Raw genomic sequence first — 23,414 nt, forward strand, 5'->3', positions numbered from 1 at the left:
CACAGCCCCCCCCCCTACACAGACATTCTATTACACACAGCCCCCCCTACACAGACATTCTATTACACACAGCCCCCCCCCCCCTACACAGACATTATATTACACACAGCCTCCCCCCACACAGACATTATATTACAGCCTCCCCCCCTACACAGACATTCTATTACACACAGCTCCCCCCCCTACACAGACATTATATTACACACAGCCCCCCCCTACACAGACATTATATTACACACAGCCCCCCCCTACACAGACATATTACACACAGCCTCCCACTACACAGACATTATATTACACACAGACCCCCCTACACAGACATTATATTACACACAGCCCCCCCCCTACACAGACATTATATTACACACAGCCGCCCCCCTACACAGACATTATATTACAGCCTCCCCCCTACACAGACATTATATTACACACAGCCTCCCTCTACAGAGACATTATATTACACATAGCCCCCCCCCTACACAGACATTATATTACACACAGCCTCCCCCCTACACAGACATTATATTACAGCCTCCCCCCTACACAGACATTATATTACACACAGCCCCCCCCTACACAGACATTATATTACACACAGCCTCCCCCCCTACACAGACATTATATTACAGCCTCCCCCCTACACAGACATATTACACACAGCCCCCCCCCTACACAGACATTATTACACACAGCCCCCCCTACACAGACATATTACACACAGCCTCCCACTACACAGACATTATATTACACACAGACCCCCCTACACAGACATTATATTACACACAGCCCCCCCCCTACACAGACATTATATTACACACAGCCGCCCCCCCTACACAGACATTATTATTACAGCCTCCCCCCTACACAGACATTATATTACACACAGCCTCCCTCTACAGAGACATTATATTACACATAGCCCCCCCCCTACACAGACATTATATTACACACAGCCTCCCCCCCTACACAGACATTATATTACAGCCTCCCCCCTACACAGACATTATATTACACACAGCCCCCCCCTACACAGACATTATATTACACACAGCCTCCCCCCCTACACAGACATTATATTACACACAGCCCCCCCTACACAGACATTATTACACACAGCCCCCCCTACACAGACATATTACACACAGCCTCCCACTACACAGACATTATATTACACACAGCCTCCCACTACACAGACATTATATTACACACAGCCCCCCTCTACAGAGACATTATATTACACACAGCCCCCCCTACACAGACATTATATTACACACAGCCCCCCCCCTACACAGACATTATATTACACACAGCCCCCCCCTACACAGACATTATATTACACACAGCCCCCCCCTACACAGACATTATATTACACACAGCCTCCCCCTACACAGACATTATATTACACACAGCCTCCCCCTACACAGACATTATATTACACACAGCCCCCCCCCTACACAGACATTATATTACACACAGCCCCCCCCCCCTACACAGACATTATATTACACACAGCCTCCCCCCCTACACAGACATTATATTACACACAGCCCCCCCCTACACAGACATTATTACACACAGCCCCCCTACACAGTAATATTACACACAGCCTCCCACTACACAGACATTATATTACACACAGCCTCCCACTACACAGACATTATATTACACACAGCCCCCCTCTACAGAGACATTATATTACACACAGCCCCCCCCCTACACAGACATATTACACACAGCCCCCCCTACACAGACATTATATTACACACAGCCTCCCCCCCCTACACAGACATTATATTACACACAGCCTCCCCCCCCCTACACAGACATTATATTACACACAGCCCCCCCCTACACAGACATTATATTACACACAGCCCCCCCCCCTACACAGACATTATATTACACACAGCCCCCCCCCTACACAGACATTATATTACACACAGCCTCCCCCCCCTACACAGACATTATATTACACACAGCCCCCCCCCCTACACAGACATTATATTACACACAGCCCCCCCCTACACAGACATTATATTACACACAGCCCCCCCCCTACACAGACATTATATTACACACAGCCCCCCCCTACACAGACATTATATTACACACAGCCCCCCCCCCTACACAGACATTCTATTACACACAGCCCCCCCCTACACAGACATTATATTACACACAGCCCCCCCCCCCCTACACAGACATTATATTACACACAGCCTCCCCCCCCTACACAGACATTATATTACACACAGCCCCCCCCCCTACACAGACATTATATTACACACAGCCCCCCCCTACACAGACATTATATTACACACAGCCCCCCCCCTACACAGACATTATATTACACACAGCCCCCCCCTACACAGACATTATATTACACACAGCCCCCCCCCCTACACAGACATTATATTACACACAGCCCCCCCTACACAGACATTATATTACACACAGCCCCCCCTACACAGACATTCTATTACACACAGCCCCCCCCTACACAGACATTCTATTACACACAGCCCCCCCCTACACAGACATTCTATTACACACAGCCCCCCCCTACACAGACATTATATTACACACAGCCCCCCCCTACACAGACATTATATTACACACAGCCCCCCCTACACAGACATTATATTACACACAGCCCCCCCCCCCCCCTACAGAGACATTATATTACACACAGCCTCCCCCTACACAGACATTATATTACACACAGCCCCCCCCCCCCTACACAGACATTATATTACACACAGCCCCCCCCTACACAGACATTATATTACACACAGCCCCCCCCCTACACAGACATTATATTACACACAGCCCCCCCCCCCCTACACAGACATTATATTACAGCCTCCCCCCTACACAGACATTATATTACACACAGCCCCCCCCTACACAGACATTATATTACACACAGCCTCCCCCCCTACACAGACATTATATTACACACAGCCTCCCCCTACACAGACATTATATTACACACAGCCCCCCCTACACAGACATTATATTACACACAGCCCCCCCTACACAGACATTATATTACACACAGCCCCCCTTACACAGACATTATATTACACACAGCCCCCCCTACACAGACATTATATTACACACAGCCCCCCCTACACAGACATTATATTACACACAGCCCCCCCTACACAGACATTATATTACACACAGCCCCCCCTACACAGACATTATATTACACACAGCCCCCCCTACACAGACATTATATTACACACAGCCCCCCCTACACAGACATTATATTACACACAGCCCCCTCCCTACACAGACATTATATTACACACAGCCCCCCCTAAACAGACATTATATTACACACAGCCCCCCCTACACAGACATTATATTACACACAGCCCCCCCTACACAGACATTATATTACACACAGCCCCCCCTACACAGACATTATATTACACAGCCCCCCCTACACAGACATTATATTACACACAGCCCCCCCCTACACAGACATTATATTACACACAGCCCCCCCCCCTACACAGACATTCTATTACACACAGCCCCCCCCTACACAGACATTATATTACACACAGCCCCCCCCCCCTACACAGACATTATATTACACACAGCCCCCCCCCCCCCTACACAGACATTATATTACACACAGCCCCCCCCCCCCCTACACAGACATTATATTACACACAGCCTCCCCCCTACAGACATTATATTACACACAGCCTCCCACTACACAGACATTATATTACACACAGCCTCCCCCCCCCTACACAGACATTATATTACACACAGCCCCCCCCCTACACAGACATTATATTACACACAGCCTCCCCCCTACACAGACATAATATTACACACAGCCCCCCCCCCCCCCCCACACACACACATATATACAGCTGCCAGTACCCACACCACTCACCTGGCTGTGTTATAGATTGCAGGGATGGTGCAGGGAGCCAGTAGTGTGGTGGGGAGGCAGCACAGCACAGGGCAGGCATAGGAGTAGGGATGGCCATCGACCATCGATGATTCAAAATTGAAATAGCTCCGCCCCTGACACATGCAAAGCCCCGCCCCCATGTTTTGATTGGCTTACAGGCCAATCAATCAAACACAATGGATGACCATCGATATGTAAAAATATTGATGGTCATCCATTGCTTAGTTTAGCACTATTGATGTCCAGTTGCAGGATTGCCATTGATGGCAACCATCGATGGCAATGGCAACTATGGCCATCCCTATATAGGAGCAGGAAGAGCTACTGCTTGCCTGATACACGGAGCCCAGTGTGGTGGGCGGAGCCAGACGCAGAGAAGCCCTGGCTCCCAGCTTTCTGCTCCAGATGGACAGACTTCTGGTCTGTGCACACAGCAGCTCGGCCACCGCTACCTACTACCCTGCGGTGGTCGGCTAAGACTTCCCACATATAGGCCCTGCCCCCACCAGTTCAGGGCACGCGCATGCACAGTTGGAGGTATGAGGGGGTTTGCTGGGCAGAGGGAGCCTCAAGCAATAGTCAGGAGGGTAGGCAAGTCTGAAGTGGGGTGCGGATTAATCCCCGGCTGCTGCAGGCTGATTGGGGGGATTCTGGGAGATGGAGCCTGTTAGTACTATGGTGCCTCTCTGTGAATGTGTGTGGGCGGAGTCAAAGAGGTGCTGATAGAATATTAGCCTATGACTCCGCCCAGCGTTATACACACACTCACAGAGCTTGGCAAATATATAAGAGGTACTAGCGACTATATTGTTGTTGTTGTTGTTATTATTATTATTATTCTAGTGACATTTCTTGGTCGGCGCGCGCTCCATCGCTTCCATGTATTAATGTCAGTATTAATGTCTCAGGCAGCATCACATGTATACATATTCTTCTATCTCTTGTGTCATTGGCAGGCACTCTTCTCAGGGCAGAATCCTTGTACCACGAGGCTGTAAATACTCCAGAAAGCCTGAAGAGGTGAGGTTCCCTATACTGCTTTCACATTGCAGAAACGGGTATTGACCCTGTATTCTTAAATGGGACTTTAAAACGGGTCTGAACCTTAAGACCTTTCACATTGCAGGTGAAAACCGTTTTAAAAAGCATTTAATACCATTCACACATTCAACCTGTTTAACCCCCAAGGGACACGTTTCAAGCCATAGAAATAGAGCCATTCACACTGCCTAAAAAACGGCTTTGAACCGTGTAGGACTCTGCTTTTTAAACGTGTTGAAATACCAGTTAACTATAACCGGTAAATCAACTCTGGAACCTTCACACTGCAGCCTTAAGGTGCCCACAGACGCATCAATTATCGAATGCGTTTTGTACTTTTTAAGCACAAATTGCATCTTATGTACAATTATTGGATGGTGTTTATGTTCCCGGGAGCCCGATATTGTATGTCTAAAAAAGTACGTGCTGCACGTACTTTTTAGACTACATCTGAAATTTAACATTACAAACATGGGTTCATACAATCACATCGCATGCATCCAAGTGCACATTGCATCGCAAGCTGGAAGAAAAATTGTATAGAACCATTGTACAGTCAAAAACGCATAGCACAGTACAATTGTAGCATCTGTGGGCACCTTTAAACGTTTTAAAATGGAAAAGAAATGGCAATATTCCGTTTTAAAAGTGCAGTGTGAAAGGGGTACTAGAGAGACTCGTCATCCTATCTGTACAGTGATTTATATGTTTGTGTTGCTTTGTAGTACACTGCAGTCAGACGCTGAGCGGAAGCTTTATGTGGCTCCTCCTATCCCACAAGATGGTGACGGCGCTCACTGGACTGGACGCCGCATAGATTACATCCTCTACAGGGATTCTGACTCCGTGCATCCGGCGGTGAGATTGTATTACATGGATCACACACTGTTACGCATAGAATGTATTGTGGAGGCATGTCCAAACTATGGCCCTCCAGCTCTTGTGAAACTACAAGACCCAGCATGCCTTGCCACAGTTTTGCTATAAGGGAATGCTAAAACTATGGCAAGGCATGCTGGGATGTGTAGTTTAACGACAGCTGGAGGGCCACAGTTTGGACATACATGTGTTAGTGGTTTGCAGGCTCTCCCTCACAGCAGTTGTTGGTTGGAGAAGCCGCAGACACAATATTGTGTGGGGAGAATTATCACACACGATTATAGGATGCATAAATCATAGCTACAAAATCCATTTATTGCTGATGTATGTGAGATGAGGAAGGGTCTCCTCTTACTGGAGTCATTCGTCTTAGTCCTTCCTACACCAATGAACCATTTCCTGGCTGAGCATAGGGTAATGCTGGGTCCACACCAGGACGACAAGGGTCCGATCCCATCAATCTAGATCCAATTCCGACCGACTGGCTGTAGATTGTGTGGTGATTGGGCCCCTTTCTGTCCTGGTGTGGACCGATACCGATCCGATGCGCGGTCCTGCGGGTGGGTCGGTCGTTATTCAGATCCTACCTGCAGCAGGTAGGATCTGGAAACGGGTTGGGATCATTTGGTCTACAGCATGATGGTCGACAGTCATTAGGTCGGCATGGGTCTAGGTCGACATGGTTTTAGGTCGAAAGGTCATTGGTTCGGCAGGTCATTAGTTCGACAATGTCTAGGTCGACAGTCAAAAGGTCGACATGGGGTTTTTCAGTTTTTTACCTGAATGTCAACACAGTCGACATGGACACAGTTTCAAGTGCACCACATCCCATCTGGCACACTATTTTATCCTCCCACCATGCCCTAGTGGCTGGTAGGGCATGAAATACCGCCTGTCGGCACATGTCGGCTCAAAAAAGTGAAAAATCCCATGTCGACCTTTTGACTGTCGACCTAGACATTGTCGAACTAACGACCTGTCGAACTAATGACCTTTCGACCTAGAACCATGTCGACCTTTTCCTATGTCAACCTAGACCCATGTTGACCTAATGGTGTCGACCAAATGACCGTATCCCTCTGGAAACGTCCATACTCCCGGGTGCGGGTCGCCATCGGATCGGATCCGCTCACGGTGCACATCGTGAGCGGGTCGGAAGACACACTGCATGGTGAGCGGGTCGTCCTGGTGTGTACCCCACATTAGGTGCACACCTGTGCGTATTGTTGCGGAGTCTACATGGCAAAGCATCTTCCTATATATTTCTATAATATATAAAGTGTAACTTATTCCTGTATTATTTCTGGACATTGTAATGGCTATCCTAAGGTAGGGAAGGAACATCACATTGGAATTCTGCTTAGCCATCATTGGCCCATTGTTATCTTAGTGGTAGTACAGATCGAATCGCGTTTATTTGGGCTTGCAATGTGATCTAGTACAAACCACTGTGTATGGGGCACCATGTATGGTAACCTAACCCCCATACACTGCGGTGACTTCTTCCCTCTGAGATATCGCATGCGATTCCAAGGTGAGAGATTGCAGCAGGGGCGACTCAAACGGTCCAGTGTGACATTGCTTCGGACCCGCTGTCAGTCATTGATTGCTCAGTGTATGGGGCAATGTGCTATTAGATCCTGCCAGGAATATGTTCCTATGAGCTTAGCTGTTCTTGCAGTGGTAGCTGTAGTGGGTGAAACACTATTAGTAACGATTCTTATCTATCTATAATGTCTTTGAGGGAGAATCTCTTGGGATGTGTGTGGCAGAAAAATGTAGAATTGCCCCCCCCCCCCCCACAGTGGCAATAGATCTACATGTGGGGGTGTCATTAGGTGTCCAGTGTAGTATTAGCCCCCTTTCTATAGGTTTCCATTCACATACAGTGGCAATAAACCTTTCCCCTGAATACAGAGTGCATCAGACGGGTCACATTCTTATTACCGGAGAATGGGTTCCATAAGGCTCACAGCAGGGCATTCTGGGGTCAGTGATAATTAAGGGATGCCGCAGGGGGTTATGGATATATGAAAGCCTCTCTGACTGCAGTTATATGCCATGCAACTGTGCCAGGCAAGTGGTTATAGGACCGCCACAAACAATGTGTCACGGTCCTGACGGCAAATCCTCCAGATACCTCAATCTGCGAATCGCCACCAGAGATTTATGGATACTCCAGCATGTGCGAATGCTGCAAAATACAGAACTCACACTGCCACCAGCAAAAGGAAGTTCAAAAATCAATAAAACTATGGATATCAGATATTCCTGTTGTCATTTATCTGTATCCAGGCTTACCAAGTACAAAACTCATTTACGTAGCGTTTGGCCTCACAGGCGCATAGAGAATACACTAGAATTAATTATCTTTTCATGCGAACAAAATGTTCCAAGGTATGATTACACACAGGATATACAGTACATAGAAATCTCATAAAAATAAAAGGGAATAGTACTTAAGAATCTGTTGTGGGGGACTGCACAGAATACACAGGTTCACTTCCAGCCTGCTCGCTGTTCCCCAAGAATTACACAGATTGTGATGAGAGATCTGTCACTCATCCCCTGTGTGTATAATGTTCCCTTGCAGTGTTCTACACAAACCCGCCCCCCCTAGGGAAAAGACCAGTGTGATACACACCACCACCCCCTTGACATCACCTCCCCCCGCCCAGCCAGGGCTACAGTACACGCCCACCATCTACCATGGTGTAGGTCAGAGCTGGGCAATTGCGGCCCTCCAAATGTTGATGAACTACACATCCCAGCATGCCTTGCATCAATTTCAGCATGGCCACATAGCAAAACTAATGCAAAGCATCCTGGGATGTGTAGTTCATCAACATCTGGAGGGCCGCAATTGCCCAGCCCTGGTGTAGGTGATCGGGACCCCCGCGACCCCCCCCCCCCTCCCGTGATTCATGCCCCCCCCCTGATTAGCGGACCCCCCTTCACATGATTCATGCCCCCCGCGCTTCGTGCAACCCCCCTCCCGAGATTCACGGACCCCCCACAACCCCCCTTCCCGCGATTCACAGTATTGCTTTTGCAGTATGCTTCAGGTCATTGTCCTGCTGGAAGTGGATCCTTTGTCCCAGTCTCAAATCACGGACTGAAACAGGTTTTTCTCAAGAATATCCCTGTGTTTAGCACCATCCATCTTTCCCTTGACTCAAATCAGTTTCCCAATCCCTGCTGCTGAAAAACATCCCCACAGCATGGTGTCCTTGGGGTGAAGGGATGTGCAGGGTTTGCACCAGACATAGCATTTTCCTAGTACCTTCCCAGGGCCAGCGCTATCAGCTCAGCAGAGCCTGAAATGCAGGGAGGTGCAGTGCTGTATAGGTGCTCTCCCTGCTCTGCGACTGCCGCTGTGTGCTGTGAGGGATCTGTGGTGCTGTATAGGCGCTCTCCCTGCTCTGCGAATGCCGCTGTGTGCTGTGAGGGATGTGTGGTGCTGTATAGGTGCTCTCCCTGCTCTGCGACTGCCGCTGTGTGCTGTGAGGAATGTGTGGTGCTGTATAGGTGCTCTCCCTGCTCTGCGACTGCCGCTGTGTGCTATGAGGGATGTGTGGTGCTGTATAGGCGCTCTCCCTGCTCTGTGACTGCCGCTGTGTGCTGTGAGGGAGGTGTGGTGCTGTATAGGCGCTCTCCCTGCTCTGCGACTGCCGCTGTCTGCTGTGAGGGAGGTGTGGTGCTGTATAGGCGCTGTCCCTGCTCTGCGACTGCCGCTGTGTGCTCTGAGGGATGTGTGGTGCTGTATAGGTGCTCTCCCTGCTCTGCGAATGCCGCTGTGAGGGATGTGTGGTGCTGTATAGGCGCTCTCCCTGCTCTGCGACTGCCGCTGTGTGCTGTGAGGGATGTGCGGTGCTGTATAGGCACTCTCCCTGCTCTGCGACTGCCGCTGTGTGGTGCTGTATAGGTGCTCTCCCTGCTCTGCGACTGCCGCTGTGTGCTGTGAGGGATGTGTGGTGCTGTATAGGTGCTCTCCCTGCTCTCCGACTGCCGCTGTGTTCTGTGAGGGATGTGTGGTGCTGTATAGGCACTCTCCCTGCTCTGCGACTGCCGCTGTGTGCTGTGAGGGATGTGTGGTGCTGTATAGGTGCTCTCCCTGCTCTCCGACTGCCGCTGTGTGCTGTGAGGGATGTGTGGTGCTGTATAGGTGCTCTCCCTGCTCTGCGACTGCCGCTGTGTGCTGTGAGGGATGTGTGGTGCTGTATAGGTGCTCTCCCTGCTCTGCGACTGCCGCTGTGTGCTGTGAGGGATGTGTGGTGCTGTATAGGCGCTCTCCCTGCTCTGCGACTGCCGCTGTGAGGGATGTGTGGTGCTGTATAGGCGCTCTCCCTGCTCTGCGACTGCCGCTGTGAGGGATGTGTGGTGCTGTATAGGTGCTCTCCCTGCTCTGCGACTGCCGCTGTGTGCTGTGAGGGATGTGTGGTGCTGCATAGGTGCTCTCCCTGCTCTGCGAGTGCCGCTGTGAGGGATGTGTGGTGCTGTATAGGCGCTCTCCCTGCTCTGTGACTGCCGCTGTGTGCTGTGAGGGATGTGTGGTGCTGTATAGGCGCTCTCCCTGCTCTGTGACTGCCGCTGTGAGGAATGTGTGGTGCTGTATAGGTGCTCTCCCTGCTCTGCGACTGCCGCTGTCTGCTGTGAGGGAGGTGTGGTGCTGTATAGGCGCTGTCCCTGCTCTGCGACTGCCGCTGTGTGCTGTGAGGGATGTGTGGTGCTGTATAGGTGCTCTCCCTGCTCTGCGAATGCTGCTGTGTGCTGTATAGGCGCTCTCCCTGCTCTGTGACTGCCGCTGTGAGGAATGTGTGGTGCTGTATAGGTGCTCTCCCTGCTCTGCGACTGCCGCTGTCTGCTGTGAGGGAGGTGTGGTGCTGTATAGGCGCTGTCCCTGCTCTGCGACTGCCGCTGTGTGCTCTGAGGGATGTGTGGTGCTGTATAGGTGCTCTCCCTGCTCTGCGAATGCCGCTGTGTGCTGTGAGGGATGTGTGGTGCTGTATAGGTGCTCTCCCTGCTCTGCGAATGCTGCTGTGTGCTGTATAGGCGCTCTCCCTGCTCTGTGACTGCCGCTGTGTGCTGTGAGGGATGTGCGGTGCTGTATAGGCACTCTCCCTGCTCTGCGACTGCTGCTGTGTGGTGCTGTATAGGTGCTCTCCCTGCTCTGCGACTGCCGCTGTGTGCTGTGAGGGATGTGTGGTGCTGTATAGGTGCTCTCCCTGCTCTCCGACTGCCGCTGTGTTCTGTGAGGGATGTGTGGTGCTGTATAGGTGCTCTCCCTGCTCTGTGACTGCCGCTGTGTGCTGTGAGGGATGTGTGGTGCTGTATAGGTGCTCTCCCTGCTCTGCGACTGCCGCTGTGAGGGATGTGTGGTGCTGTATAGGCGCTCTCCCTGCTCTGCGACTGCCGCGTGAGGGATGTGTGGTGCTGTATAGGCGCTCTCCCTGCTCTGTGACTGCCGCTGTGTGCTGTGAGGGATGTGTGGTGCTGTATAGGTGCTCTCCCTGCTCTGCGACTGCCGCTGTGAGGGATGTGTGGTGCTGTATAGGTGCTCTCCCTGCTCTGCGACTGCCGCTGTGTGCTGTGAGGGATGTGTGGTGCTGTATAGGCGCTCTCCCTGCTCTGCGACTGCCGCTGTGTGCTGTGAGGGATGTGTGGTGCTGTATAGGCGCTCTCCCTGCTCTGCGAGTGCCGCTGTGAGGGATGTGTGGTGCTGTATAGGCGCTCTCCCTGCTCTGTGACTGCCGCTGTGTGCTGTGAGGGATGTGTGGTGCTGTATAGGTGCTCTCCCTGCTCTGCGACTGCCGCTGTGTGCTGTGAGGGATGTGTGGTGCTGTATAGGTGCTCTCCCTGCTCTGTGACTGCCGCTGTGTGCTGTGAGGGATGTGTGGTGCTGTATAGGCGCTCTCCCTGCTCTGCGACTGCCGCTGTGAGGGATGTGTGGTGCTGTATAGGTGCTCTCCCTGCTCTGCGACTGCCGCTGTGTGCTGTGAGGGATGTGTGGTGCTGTATAGGTGCTCTCCCTGCTCTGCGACTGCCGCTGTGACGGATGTGTGGTGCTGTATAGGTGCTCTCCCTGCTCTGCGACTGCCGCTGTGTGCTGTGAGGGATGTGTGGTGCTGTATAGGCGCTCTCCCTGCTCTGCGAGTGCCGCTGTGAGGGATGTGTGGTGCTGTATAGGCGCTCTCCCTGCTCTGTGACTGCCGCTGTGTGCTGTGAGGGATGTGTGGTGCTGTATAGGCGCTCTCCCTGCTCTGCGACTGCCGCTGCGTGCTATGAGGGATGTGTGTTGCTGCCGCTGGGCATTCACAGTGTGTGACAGGCAGCAGAGGGGAAGGATGAGAGCATCAGCAGTAGGGGACAGGACTCAGGAGGGCTGACATCAGAGGGCAGCAGCATGGGATAACCAGTGTACCTTCCACACTGTGGTGCTGAGAACCTCCCCCCTCATCTTAGCATCAGGGTCAAGATAGAATGTGCCGAGCTGTAAATGGAGGAGCTTGGTACATGCTTATTCGAAGAGCTCCTAATTGGAGGAGCCTATCACATTCTCCTCTGACCCCTTTAACATGGAGGATCTTGCAGCATGGCTCCCTCTGTAAGTATGCATCCAGCCACCTCTGTTACCCCCTCTCCCTGCCCAGCATGTCCCTCCTCTCCCTGCCCACCATCTGCCCCCTTACTCTGCCCAGCATCTGACTCCTCTCTCTGCCCAGCATCTATCCACTCCTCTACTTGCCCACCACCCCCCCCCCCCCCCACTGCCAACCGTCCATCCCCCTCTCCCTGGAAACCATTACCCCACTCTTTGCCCACCATCAATTCTCCTCCTGCATAGCATCTGTCCTCTCTCTCTCTACCCAGCACCTGCCCCCTGCTCACTCCCCAGCATCTGTCCCCCCTTTCCCTGTCCATCATCTGTTCTCCTCCTCTCTCTGCCCGATCCACAGTATCTGTCCCCCTCTCCCCGGCATCTGTCCACCTCTCTCTCACCAGCATCTGCCCCCTGCCCTGTATCTTCCCCTCTCCCTGCCCATCGCTACCACTTCTGTCTGTCCAGCATCTGTCTCCCCCTCTTCCTGGCCATCATTTCCCGCCCCTATCCCTCTCTGCTCAGAATCTGTGCCCCATCTCCCCAGCATCTTCCCCCTCTACCTCGCAACTGTCCCCCACAATCTCTACTCGGCATCTATTTCCCTATCTCTGCCCAGCTTATGGCTGCCCCTCCCCCTCTCCTTGGCCTTTTTTTACTGTACCCCATGTATCATACCTATACACCATCCATATTCCACCATTTTCCAACAACACTCACTTTTCCCTTGTTCCCCTCACAACTCACTGTTCCTCTAATATTTCCCCTTCTCCTGCCTCCCCTTTCTTATTCCTCCTCTTCTTCTCTCTTCACACCTTATGTCACTACTTTTTTTTGTGCTACTGTAAGGTGCAATTGGATTGGTGGTACTATTGTGTGACTATGCCTCTTCCTTATGATACCACCCCCATTATTTGTGTGCGCTGTCCCTTTATAAAATATTTTAGTTTGCAGAAGGGCGCTGGACACCCTATCACTAGCCCCGCACCTTCCTCCATACATTTGGGGAGTCGCCCACATGCCTTTTGGAAAACTTAAATGTGCCTTCTTATTTTTAACACTAATAATGGATTTTTCCTCTACCTCCCCATGGCAGCCAACGTATGGGTTTTCTCCCTATAGGTAGATATCTGGAAAGGAAAGAAAAGTCACTGCCCCTATATAAGGACCGCTCCATCTAGGCTCTGTGTCTTTATTTCCATTTCCATAGTAGATGGTGGCTTAACCTGTGAAGATGCTGCAGCCCTCTCTTCTGCCCAGAGCAGTAGGGGTTGCGGCATTATACTTTTGGGACCTCTGCTGTCTAGTGCAGTTAGGAGCATCCATTGATGCAGGCCTACGGCTGCCAAGCGCAGTTGGTAGTCCTAGCTCCCGGGGCCCGGTAAACACAAGGGCTGGCGTCTGGTGGCAGCAGATCTGACAGCGGAGAATTACGGCAGTGCAGGGGGTCAGCGCTGGGCTCGATGGCGCCTGACATCAGCTCATGCACCGGTGGCGTCTGACGTCAGAACCCAACACCGGAGGCATCGGGTGGAGGCACACCAGAAGTGCCGGTGAAGGCACATAAATGCAAACTGCACTCTCTGAAGTGGGCTGCTGTGCTAAGGAAGGAGGTGGACCGGTTAAGGCCCTATATGCAGCGGCGCTGCAGGGGCTGTGGCTTATTTTTCTTTTGGTTGTTACATTGATACTGGCATGTCTTCTGGTATCTATAGAATATTCTAAGGACGGTCTGGTACTACTATGGAGGATAAGAGGCAGCAGTTAAAGTCAGGGTAAGCGGGAAAGTTTTTTTTATTTTATTATTTTTTAGATTTTGTGGTGTATATTTTTATACTACATATATTGTTCTTATATACTGTAGGTCAGAGACGAGCAACGATAAAGTGGAGCTAAAGGCTAAACATAAAAGGCTACATACGGCAAGTGTACTCTTTGTGACCAGGTGTTGCCGGAAAAATGTTCTGGATCAGTGTGTGATAAGTGTAAGGGGTCCCAACAAATGGAGGTGTCCCAGATGACAGAGCTAGTGGGCATGTTCAAGACAGCCCTTGCAGACACTTGTTAATAAGGAAGACTTAGCAAAGATGTCTATGAAGAGAACCAGGGCTGTTCTTTCAAAAGATTCTGATGATTCCACAGGAGGTCCAGTAGTAAGAATCAGAATCCACTTTATTGGCCATGTATGCTTGCGCACACTAGGAATTTTTTGTGGATTTACAGTGCAGCATCAAGCAGGTATGAAGGTGGGGGGGGGTGAAGGCATTGCATACATTACATTAAGACATTACATGTGGGGAACACATACCCGCCGAGCTGCACAGTGCCTAGGCAGCCATCAGCGGCGCCACTGGTCGCTGCAACAGCCAGGTAGGTAACAATACAAGCAGAGAGACAGTACAGTTATCACACATGGAACATATTTGGCTGAGCTACACAGCTCCTAGGCAGCCATCAGCGGCGCCATCTTGATCATGCTGCTCAAAGGCAGCAGTAATAATATTATTTTCATGGCAACTGAAGCATGAGTTCGACCGGATGCAGTAAGGACCGACAAGGAAGCGGAAGAGGGTGAAGTCTCTCAGGGAAAAGCTGAAGTTGACTTTAATCCAGATCTCTGAATAATTTACTTACCTTGATTAATAAATCACTGAATATTGAGGACCCTCAGGAGGAGGGAAAATTGCAGGACTTATTATTTAAAGATAAAAAGAAAAAGGCAAAAACTTTTCCTCTGTCAAAAACGCTTAAAGACTTAGTGGATGATGAGTGGTCCCACCCAGATAAAAAGGTAGCGGTACCTCTAAGGGTGCCAAAATGGTATCCGTTTGATTCAGAACAAGTACGAGTATGGGAGGAAGCGCCATGGTGGATGCGGCGCTGGCCAGGATATCTAGGAAGACGACTCTCCTTCTGGAGGATGCTAATCTCTTTAAGGACTCTATGGAGAGGAAAATGGAAGTTTATCTCAGAAACATATAACTTCAGGTGCGGCTATAAAAGAGTTATTGGCCATTGTGATAACTGTCAGGGTACTAAGGTCATGGTGCCAGGACCTAGAATATGATCTCCTAGATCAGCGGTTCTCAAACTGTGGGTCCTGACCCCAAAATGGGTCCCGACCACCTCAGCATGGGGTCACAACTCGATGTTGCTGATCGTTAGGCTAATGTGTCTGTGGAGGGAGACAAGGTAAACCTCGTTAAGTAAACACCCACTGCTTCCCTCTTCCATCCCCCTGTCACCCTTTTGCGTCCCCTCCATCACCCACTGCCTTACTGTCACAAAAGCAGTCACTTCACTTCACTGATCACACATTCAGTAGTAACTTGCTGGGGTCCTGTATTAATTTTTATTGTCTGATGGGGTCCCAGAGCAAAATATTTTAAGCACCCCTGTCCTAAATGGTATCAAAAGATCTGAGCTTATATAGATTGTGCAAAAAGTACAGGTGGCAGTCGAATTTATGTGTGACGCTTTAGCTCTGGCTGCGAGACGTACTGCATCAAGCAATGACACTGCAGCTGTTACCAGGAGGACCCTGTGGCTCAAGCCTTGGGCAGCGGATACCCAATCAAAAAATAAGTTTATCTCCTTACCCTTTCAGGGGGAGTACCTGTTTGGTCTGACATTATTACTAAGATTTCTGGTGGGAAGTCGGTGTGGCTTCCACAAGATAAAGGCTCTAAAAGAGGGCAGTTTAACAGATCTCTACGCTACCAATCTACTGAATTTAAAGACGCAAGAGCCTACAGGCCAGGCAGGAGTTTTAGGAGGCCCTGGTTTGGAAACAGAAATTCCTTTCATGGCCAAAGAGGCAGAGTTTTCCTTACGCCAGGAGTCACAATGACGCCAAAGAAAAGGTCGAAGGCAGGCTGCTGAATTTCAAGAAGGCCTGGCTTCAGTCTACCGAGGACAGATGGGTTCAGGAAGTAGTGTCCTCGGGCTACAAGATCAAGTTTGTGAAAGCACCTGGAGATTGGTTAGAAGAATCACCAATCCCAAAATACCTGAAAGAGAGGAGAGCCTTAATCGACAGCCTTCAGACCATGATAGATCAAGGAATGGTAGTGGTGGTGCCAAAGGAACAAGAGGGCCAGAGGTGGCACTCAAAGTATTTTGTTGTAAAAAAGGCTACAGGAGGGTTCAGAACTATCCTGGTTTTAAGGAGGCTGAATACCTATGTACAAGTACAAAAGTTCAAGATAGAGTCGATCACGTTGATCTTGCCAGACATCAAAAAAGGTGCTTTATTGACAACTATAGACTTAAAAGATGTGTACCTGCATATACCTATATTTCAGGGACATCAAAAATATCTCAGGTTCTGCATAAACAAAACCACCTATCAATTCACCTCCCTGCCATTCGGCCTGTCAACTTCACCATTCACAAAGGTTTAGTTGTGCTAATAGTCAATCTCAGACAAAGAGGCATATCAGTCTGGCCACAACTGGACGATCTGCTGATTATGGCGCAGACGAACGCGTTGGCGTGGGAACACACAAGACAAGTTCTGGATTACCTAGGCTATCATGGCTGGTTAATAAATATGCAAAAAAGCCACTTAGAACCCTCCTCAGCAGTAAAATACTTAGGAGTTCTCTTAGACGCACAGACTATGTCAGTAAGGCAGAAAAATAAAGTTGAGAGAAGTTCTAAGGCTTCTAGGGAGGAAGATGATATCTTCAGGGGATTGCATGAAGATATTAGGCCTCATTTCGGTAGCGTTGGATGCGATCCTGTGGGCAAGGTTCCACATGAGAACTTTTACCAAATTGCTTCCTAACCCAGTGGGACGGAGACGGAAAAACTTGAGTCAAAGACTATGTCTCTCAAGAGGGGCACTGGCAGATCTCAAATGGTGGTCAGATGCAGAGAGGCTACATCAAGCAAAGTAAGTGCCACAACGGATTGTTGTGGATCCACTAGGGGCGCTGTTTCTGATACGGAGGCCAACGGTGGAGAAAGAACAGCTAGTCGAATATACTGGCGTCTCATAAGAGTTTCCTAGGAGTTTGGCGACACTCCCGGTCAGAGTCGCGGAGTCTAAACTGGGTGGCGGTTTTTGCCAGGGATCCCTGCAAGGGAATTTGGACTTCGCTGCGTCCACCCAGCAGGTCGCGGCCCTCCAACGGGAGCCTCCAGGGATACTTGGACGCTTGCTGGAGCAGATGGATATAACGGAACTCAGAAGGTACGTGAAAGGATAATGGAACTCAGGAGACACTTGGAAGGATTACGGAACTCAGGAGACACTTTGGAAGGATAACGGAACTCAGGAGACACTTGGACAACACTTTGGATCGCAGACAGGACTCAGAGAGACCAGAAGCTGTGTGCACTATCACTGGCTGTCAGCAGAACACTGAACCAGACCAGAAGTAGCAGCAGCACTGAGGAATAGGCAGCCCTGCCTTTTATTCCCCAGGCTGTGATGTCACGGGTCCAACCTCCAATCAGAGGTTATATCTGACCCGGCCCCCTCCTGCCTGATGCCACAAGCAAGATGGCGGCACCCGTCCCGGGAGCCGGCCACGGGAGCAGCCGGACCCCCGGAGGACATACCCCCGTCCCTGCCAGCAACACCATTGCGGGGGACCCCCTGTGTGACGGCTGCAGAGACGCCAGGAAGACAGCGCCCGTGCTGGTGAGTAATGCACGCAGCGCAATGCTCTGCAGAGCCGGCGGCGAACGGGAGTCCTGACAGTACCCCCTCCTTTAAGAGTGGACACTGGACACTTCTTAGGGTTGTTTTTCCGAAATTTTTCTACCAATCGGGGTGCATGGACATTGGAAGCGTCAACCCACATTCTTTCTTCAGGACCGTATCCCTTCCAGTCCACTAGGAATTGTACCTTCCCCTGTCGTCGTCTAACATCCAATATTTGTTTTATTTCAAATTCCACATCTCTTTTTACTCGAATACCGGACTTTCCTGGCGGAGTTTTCTGGAACTGATTGAGAATCAAAGGTTTTAAAAGAGAGACATGAAATGAGTTAGAGATCCGTAAGGAAGGTGGTAGTTTCAGGCGAACAGCTACAGGATTAATTCTTTTTTGGATCACATAGGGCCCAATGTAGCGAGGGGCCAACTTCATGGACGAAACCTTGAGGCGAATATGCCGGGTAGATAGCCAGACACGGTCACCAACTTTATAGGGCGGAGCGGCACTTCTTCTCCGATCAGCACTAAGTTTGTAACTACTGGAGGCCTGTTGTAAGGCTTTTTGTAAGTTTTTCCAAATGTTTGCAAAGAACTTTACTGAAGACTGAACCGCAGGTAACTCATTACCAGGGAGTTTGGAAAAGTCTGAAACACGAGGGTTAATTCCATAGACCGTGAAGAAAGGGGTGGTTCGGCTAGAAGAATGATACGTATTATTGTGAGCGAACTCTGCCCAGGGTAGGAGCTCAAGCCAATTGTCTTGTGAGGATGATAGGTAGAGCCGGATGAACTTCTCCAAATCCTGATTAACTCTTTCAGTTTGACCGTTGGTCTGGGGATGATAGGCTGTTGAGAAATTTAGTATGACTTGGAAGGCGGAGCAGAGAGACCTCCAGAATCGGGCTACAAACTGGACACCCCGATCAGATATAATTTCTAACGGTAAACCATGTAAGCAAAAGATCTGAGTTATGAAAAGATGTGCCAACGTTGGAGCGCTGGGAAGGCCCTTCAATGGAATGAAGTGGGCCATTTTGGAAAATCGGTCGATGACCACCCATATAGTATTATACCCACTAGACGGAGGCAGGTCTGTAATGAAATCCATAGCTATATGGGTCCATGGTTTCGCAGGAACTGGAAGGGGTTGAAGTTTCCCTACAGGGGGTTAGCATGAAGATTTGTGCCGGGCACATACTGGACATGAAGATACAAAGTTCTGAATGTCGGTTCTCATAGTAGACCACCAATATTTCCTTTAGAGAAACTCTAAGGTCTTTCTTGCCCCAGGATGCCCGGAAAACTTGGAGTAGTGGGCCCAATGAAGCAACTTCTTTCGGAGTGGAGGCCCTACATAAGTCTTGCCCCTTGGAATGTTGACTATTCTGGTGGCCGCAAAAACAGAGGAATCCAGAATAGGATATGGCTGTCTTCCCTCAGCGTCAGGAGAGCAGGAACGAGATAATGCATCTGCTTTGGCGTTTTGGGAACCTGGACGAAAAGAGAGCTTAAAGTCAAAACGGGTGAAGAACATTGCCCATCTCGCCAGTCGTGGGTTAAGGCATTGGGCGTTTCGAAGATAAATCAGGTTCTTATGATCCGTGTAGATCTGGATTGGAAACTGAGCACCTTCTAGGAGATATCGCCACTCCTCTAGTGCCAACTTGATCGCTAGAAGTTCCTGTTCCCCGATTGCGTAGTTTTTTTCGGCGGGCAAAAATCTCCGGGAGAAAAACCCACAGGGATGTGTGGACCCATCCCCGTATTTTTGAGACAGGATTGCTCCTACAGCCTCAGAGGAGGCGTCCACTTCTAGAATAAAAGGCCTTGAAAGATCTGGCTGATGAAGGACAGGAGCTGAGATGAAAGCCTGTTTCAATTGCTGAAAAGCGGACAGTGCCTGAGAAGATCAAACGGCTGCCTTCCGAGTCAGAGCGGTGATGGGTTCTACGATGGTGGAGAAAAACCGAATAAACTTCCGGTAATAATTGGTGAATCCTAAGAATCGCTGCACTGCTCGTAGGGTAGTGGGCTGAGTCCAGTTTAGAATCGCCTGAACCTTCTCTGGATCCATTTGTAGACCTTGACCGGAGATTATGTATCCCAGAAAGGGTACAGAGGCTTGTTCAAAAATACATTTTTCGAGTTTGCAATAAAGATGATTGCTTCGAAGTCGTCGGAGAACCTCCTTCACCTGTAACCGATGGGTCTCTAAATCTTTTGAGAATATGAGGATGTCGTCCAAATATACTACGACAGACTGGTACAGTAAGTCTCTGAAGATCTCATTCACGAAGTTCTGAAAAACTGCGGGGGCATTGCTGAGGCCGAACGGCATGACCAGGTATTCGTAATGGCCGTCTCTGGTGTTGAAGGCCGTTTTCCACTCATCCCCCTCTCTAATACGGATGAGATTATAAGACCCTCTTTAAGTCCAGGTTGGAAAACACAACAGCTCCCTTAATGCGATCAAAAAGTTCCGGAATCAGGGGTAATGGGTATTTATTCTTTATTGTGATCTCATTTAGACCTCGATAGTCTATGCAGGGTCTTAGGGTTCCATCTTTCTTCTTGACGAAGAAGAACCCCGTCCCGGCCGGGGACGAAGAGGGACGGATGAATCCCTTCTGTAGATTCTCTGAGATGTAGTCACTCATTGCTTGAGTTTCAGGGATGGACAGAGGATATATACGACCACGTGGGGGTATCCCTCCAGGAACCAAGTCAATGGGACAATCCCACTCGCGATGTGGTGGCAGGATATTAACTGCTTGCTTGTTGAACACGTCAGCAAAAGACTGATAGGGACCAGGAATCCGAATCTCCCCACCGGAGGAAGTTGATTGCAGGGGCATTACTTTAGTCTAACAACCTTGGGAGCATGACGAACCCCAAGCCATAATTTGCATAGAGGACCAGTCGATCTGGGGATTATGTTTCTGGAGCCACGGCAGACCCAAGACCAAGGGAAAGGTGGTTCGAGGAATGACAAAAAACTCTATATTCTCTCGATGAAGTGCCCCTACACTCAGTGATAGCGGCGTCGTACAAGACACAATTAACCCGTTCGGAATGTAACTCCCATCAACCGCAGTCAGACGCAGTGGATTTTCAATTGCTTTAATGGGTAAAGAATATAATTCAACAAAATTGGATGAAATAAAGTTCCCGGCAGCTCCGGAATCCAGAAGGGCTTGCGTCATCAACGTCTGACCTGCGAAAGAAAGTTGCACTTCAATGACGGAATTGGGCAATGTGGAGGAGGCAGAGAGTTGGCCCAATCTTACCTCTTTCTCTTTGCCCTGGGTTACTCGATTGGAGCGAAGAGTACACTGAGCCACTTGGTGACCGGCCTGTCCGCAGTACAAACAAAGTCTCTCTTGGAAACGACGCTGTCGCTCTTGGGGAGTAAGCCGAGCCCGATTAATCTGCATGGGCTCGTCGACTGTTGAAGGTGATGAGACCTGAAGTAGCGGTGGAGGACTGCTCCTGTAACGATCACATCGAGATCTCTCCGCCTGGCGCTCTCGGAACCTCATGTCAATTTTATTGCAAAGAGAAATAAGTTCGTCTAACTTGATGGGTAGGTCACGGGACACTAGGTCGTCTTTCAACCTATCTGAAAGGCCACTCCAGAATGCAGATACTAGCGCCTCTTCATTCCAAGCGACCTCGGACGCCAGGGTCTGGAACTGGATCACATACTGAGCGACCGGACGATTCCCTTGCCTCAGCCGCATGATATCCTGAGCTGCTGAAGTAGCCGGACCCGGTTCGTCGAATATTCTGCGGAACTGTAATATAAATTCATCATACCGGGAGAGTAGCAGATCATTCCTCTCCCAGAGAGGAGATACCCAGTCTAGAGCTGATCCCGATAGAAGGGAGACAATGTAGGCTACTCGGGACTTGTCGGTCGGGAAGCTTGATGCCAGGAGCGAAAACTGTACATCGCATTGGTTAAGGAAACCCCTGCACAATTTTGGGGTTCCATCGAATTTGCTGGGTGCTGAGAGATGCAGATGCCCTGGCGATGCTGACGGCAGGGCTACCACCCGAACCGGATCAGGAGCAGGCGGGACTGGAACCTCTCGGGAGACAGAGGCCTGCATTACTTCCTGTCGATGAGCAATATCCTGGAGGCCCTGAGTGAGTTGTCCTTGGGAGACCTCCAGGCCTTCCAGGCGGGCCACAATTCTTTGCAGTAGCTCCGTATTAAAATCGACCCCGGATGTGGAATCCATGTGGCTGCTGCTAACGGTCACAACGGATTGTTGTGGATCCACTAGGGGCGCTGTTTCTGATATGGAGGTCAACGGTGGAGAAAGAACAGCTGGTAGAATATACTGGCGTCTCATAAGAGTTTCCTAGGAGTTTGGCGACACTCCCGGTCAGAGGCGCGGAGTCTAAACTGGGTGGCGGTTTTCACCAGGGATCCCCGCAAGGGAATTTGGACTTTGCTGCGTCCACCCAGCAGGTCGCGGCCCTCCAACGGGAGCCTCCAGTGATACTTGGACGCTAGCTGGAGCAGATGGATATAACGGAACTCAGAAGGTACGTGAAAGGATAATGGAACTCAGGAGACACTTTGGAAGGATAACTGAACTCAGGAGACACTTGGACAACACTTCGGATCGCAGACAGGACTCAGAGAGACCAGGAGCTGTGTACACTATCACTGGCTGTCAGCAGAACACTGAACCAGACCAGAAGTAGCAGCAGCACTGAGGAATAGGCAGCCCTGCCTTTTATTCCCCAGGCTGTGATGTCACGGGTCCAACCTCCAATCAGAGGTTATATCTGACCCGGCCCCCTCCTGCCTGATGCCACAAGCAAGATGGCGGCGCCCGTCCCGGGAGCCGGCCACGGGAGCAGCCGGACCCCGGAGGACATACCCCCGTCCCTGCCAGCAACACCATGGCGGGGGACCCCTGTGTGACGGCTGCAGAGGCGCCAGGAAGACAGCGCCCATGCTGGTGAGTAATGCACGTGGCGCAATGCTCTGCAGAACCGGCGGCGGCCGGGAGTCCTGACAGTAATTTGCAACAGGCGTACAGATAGTGACAACCGACGCCAGTCAAACAGGATGGGGCGCGGTATGCGAAGGTGTGGCAGCACAAGAAGAATAGAGACGTCTGGATCAGGCCCACTCGAATGTCAGAGAAATGCGTGCAGTGCTTATGGCATGTCAGTTTTTTCAGAACCAGTTATGGAAGAAGGATGTAGAGATAAGGTCGGAGGACCAAGTTGTAGTAGCCTACATAAACGAACAAGGCGGCACGAGGAGT

The 23,414-nt window shown here is 50.4% G+C and overlaps 1 protein-coding gene across 4 annotated transcripts in view; it reads left to right on the forward strand.

Annotated features, from left to right (window-relative positions):
- Positions 1-23,414, forward strand: part of LOC146079840 (sphingomyelin phosphodiesterase 5-like) — a 133,851-nt gene that overhangs the window by 101,852 nt on the left and 8,585 nt on the right. For 2 of the 4 annotated variants that reach the window (XM_083186478.1, XM_083186477.1), the window contains exons 6-7: positions 4,897-4,960; positions 5,707-5,839. The exons of 1 other annotated variant lie outside the window; for it this stretch is intronic. In XM_083186478.1, coding sequence (XP_083042604.1) covers positions 4,897-4,960; positions 5,707-5,839 — 197 coding nt within the window. Of the gene's footprint in view, positions 1-4,896; positions 4,961-5,706; positions 5,840-23,414 lie in introns of those variants that run through there. One more of the 4 variants, XR_014474755.1, reaches the window with a different exon arrangement.

The sequence above is a fragment of the Crinia signifera genome, chromosome 5 (assembly GCF_055691185.1).
Source record: "Crinia signifera chromosome 5, ASM5569118v1, whole genome shotgun sequence".
Lineage (NCBI taxonomy): Eukaryota > Metazoa > Chordata > Amphibia > Anura > Myobatrachidae > Crinia > Crinia signifera.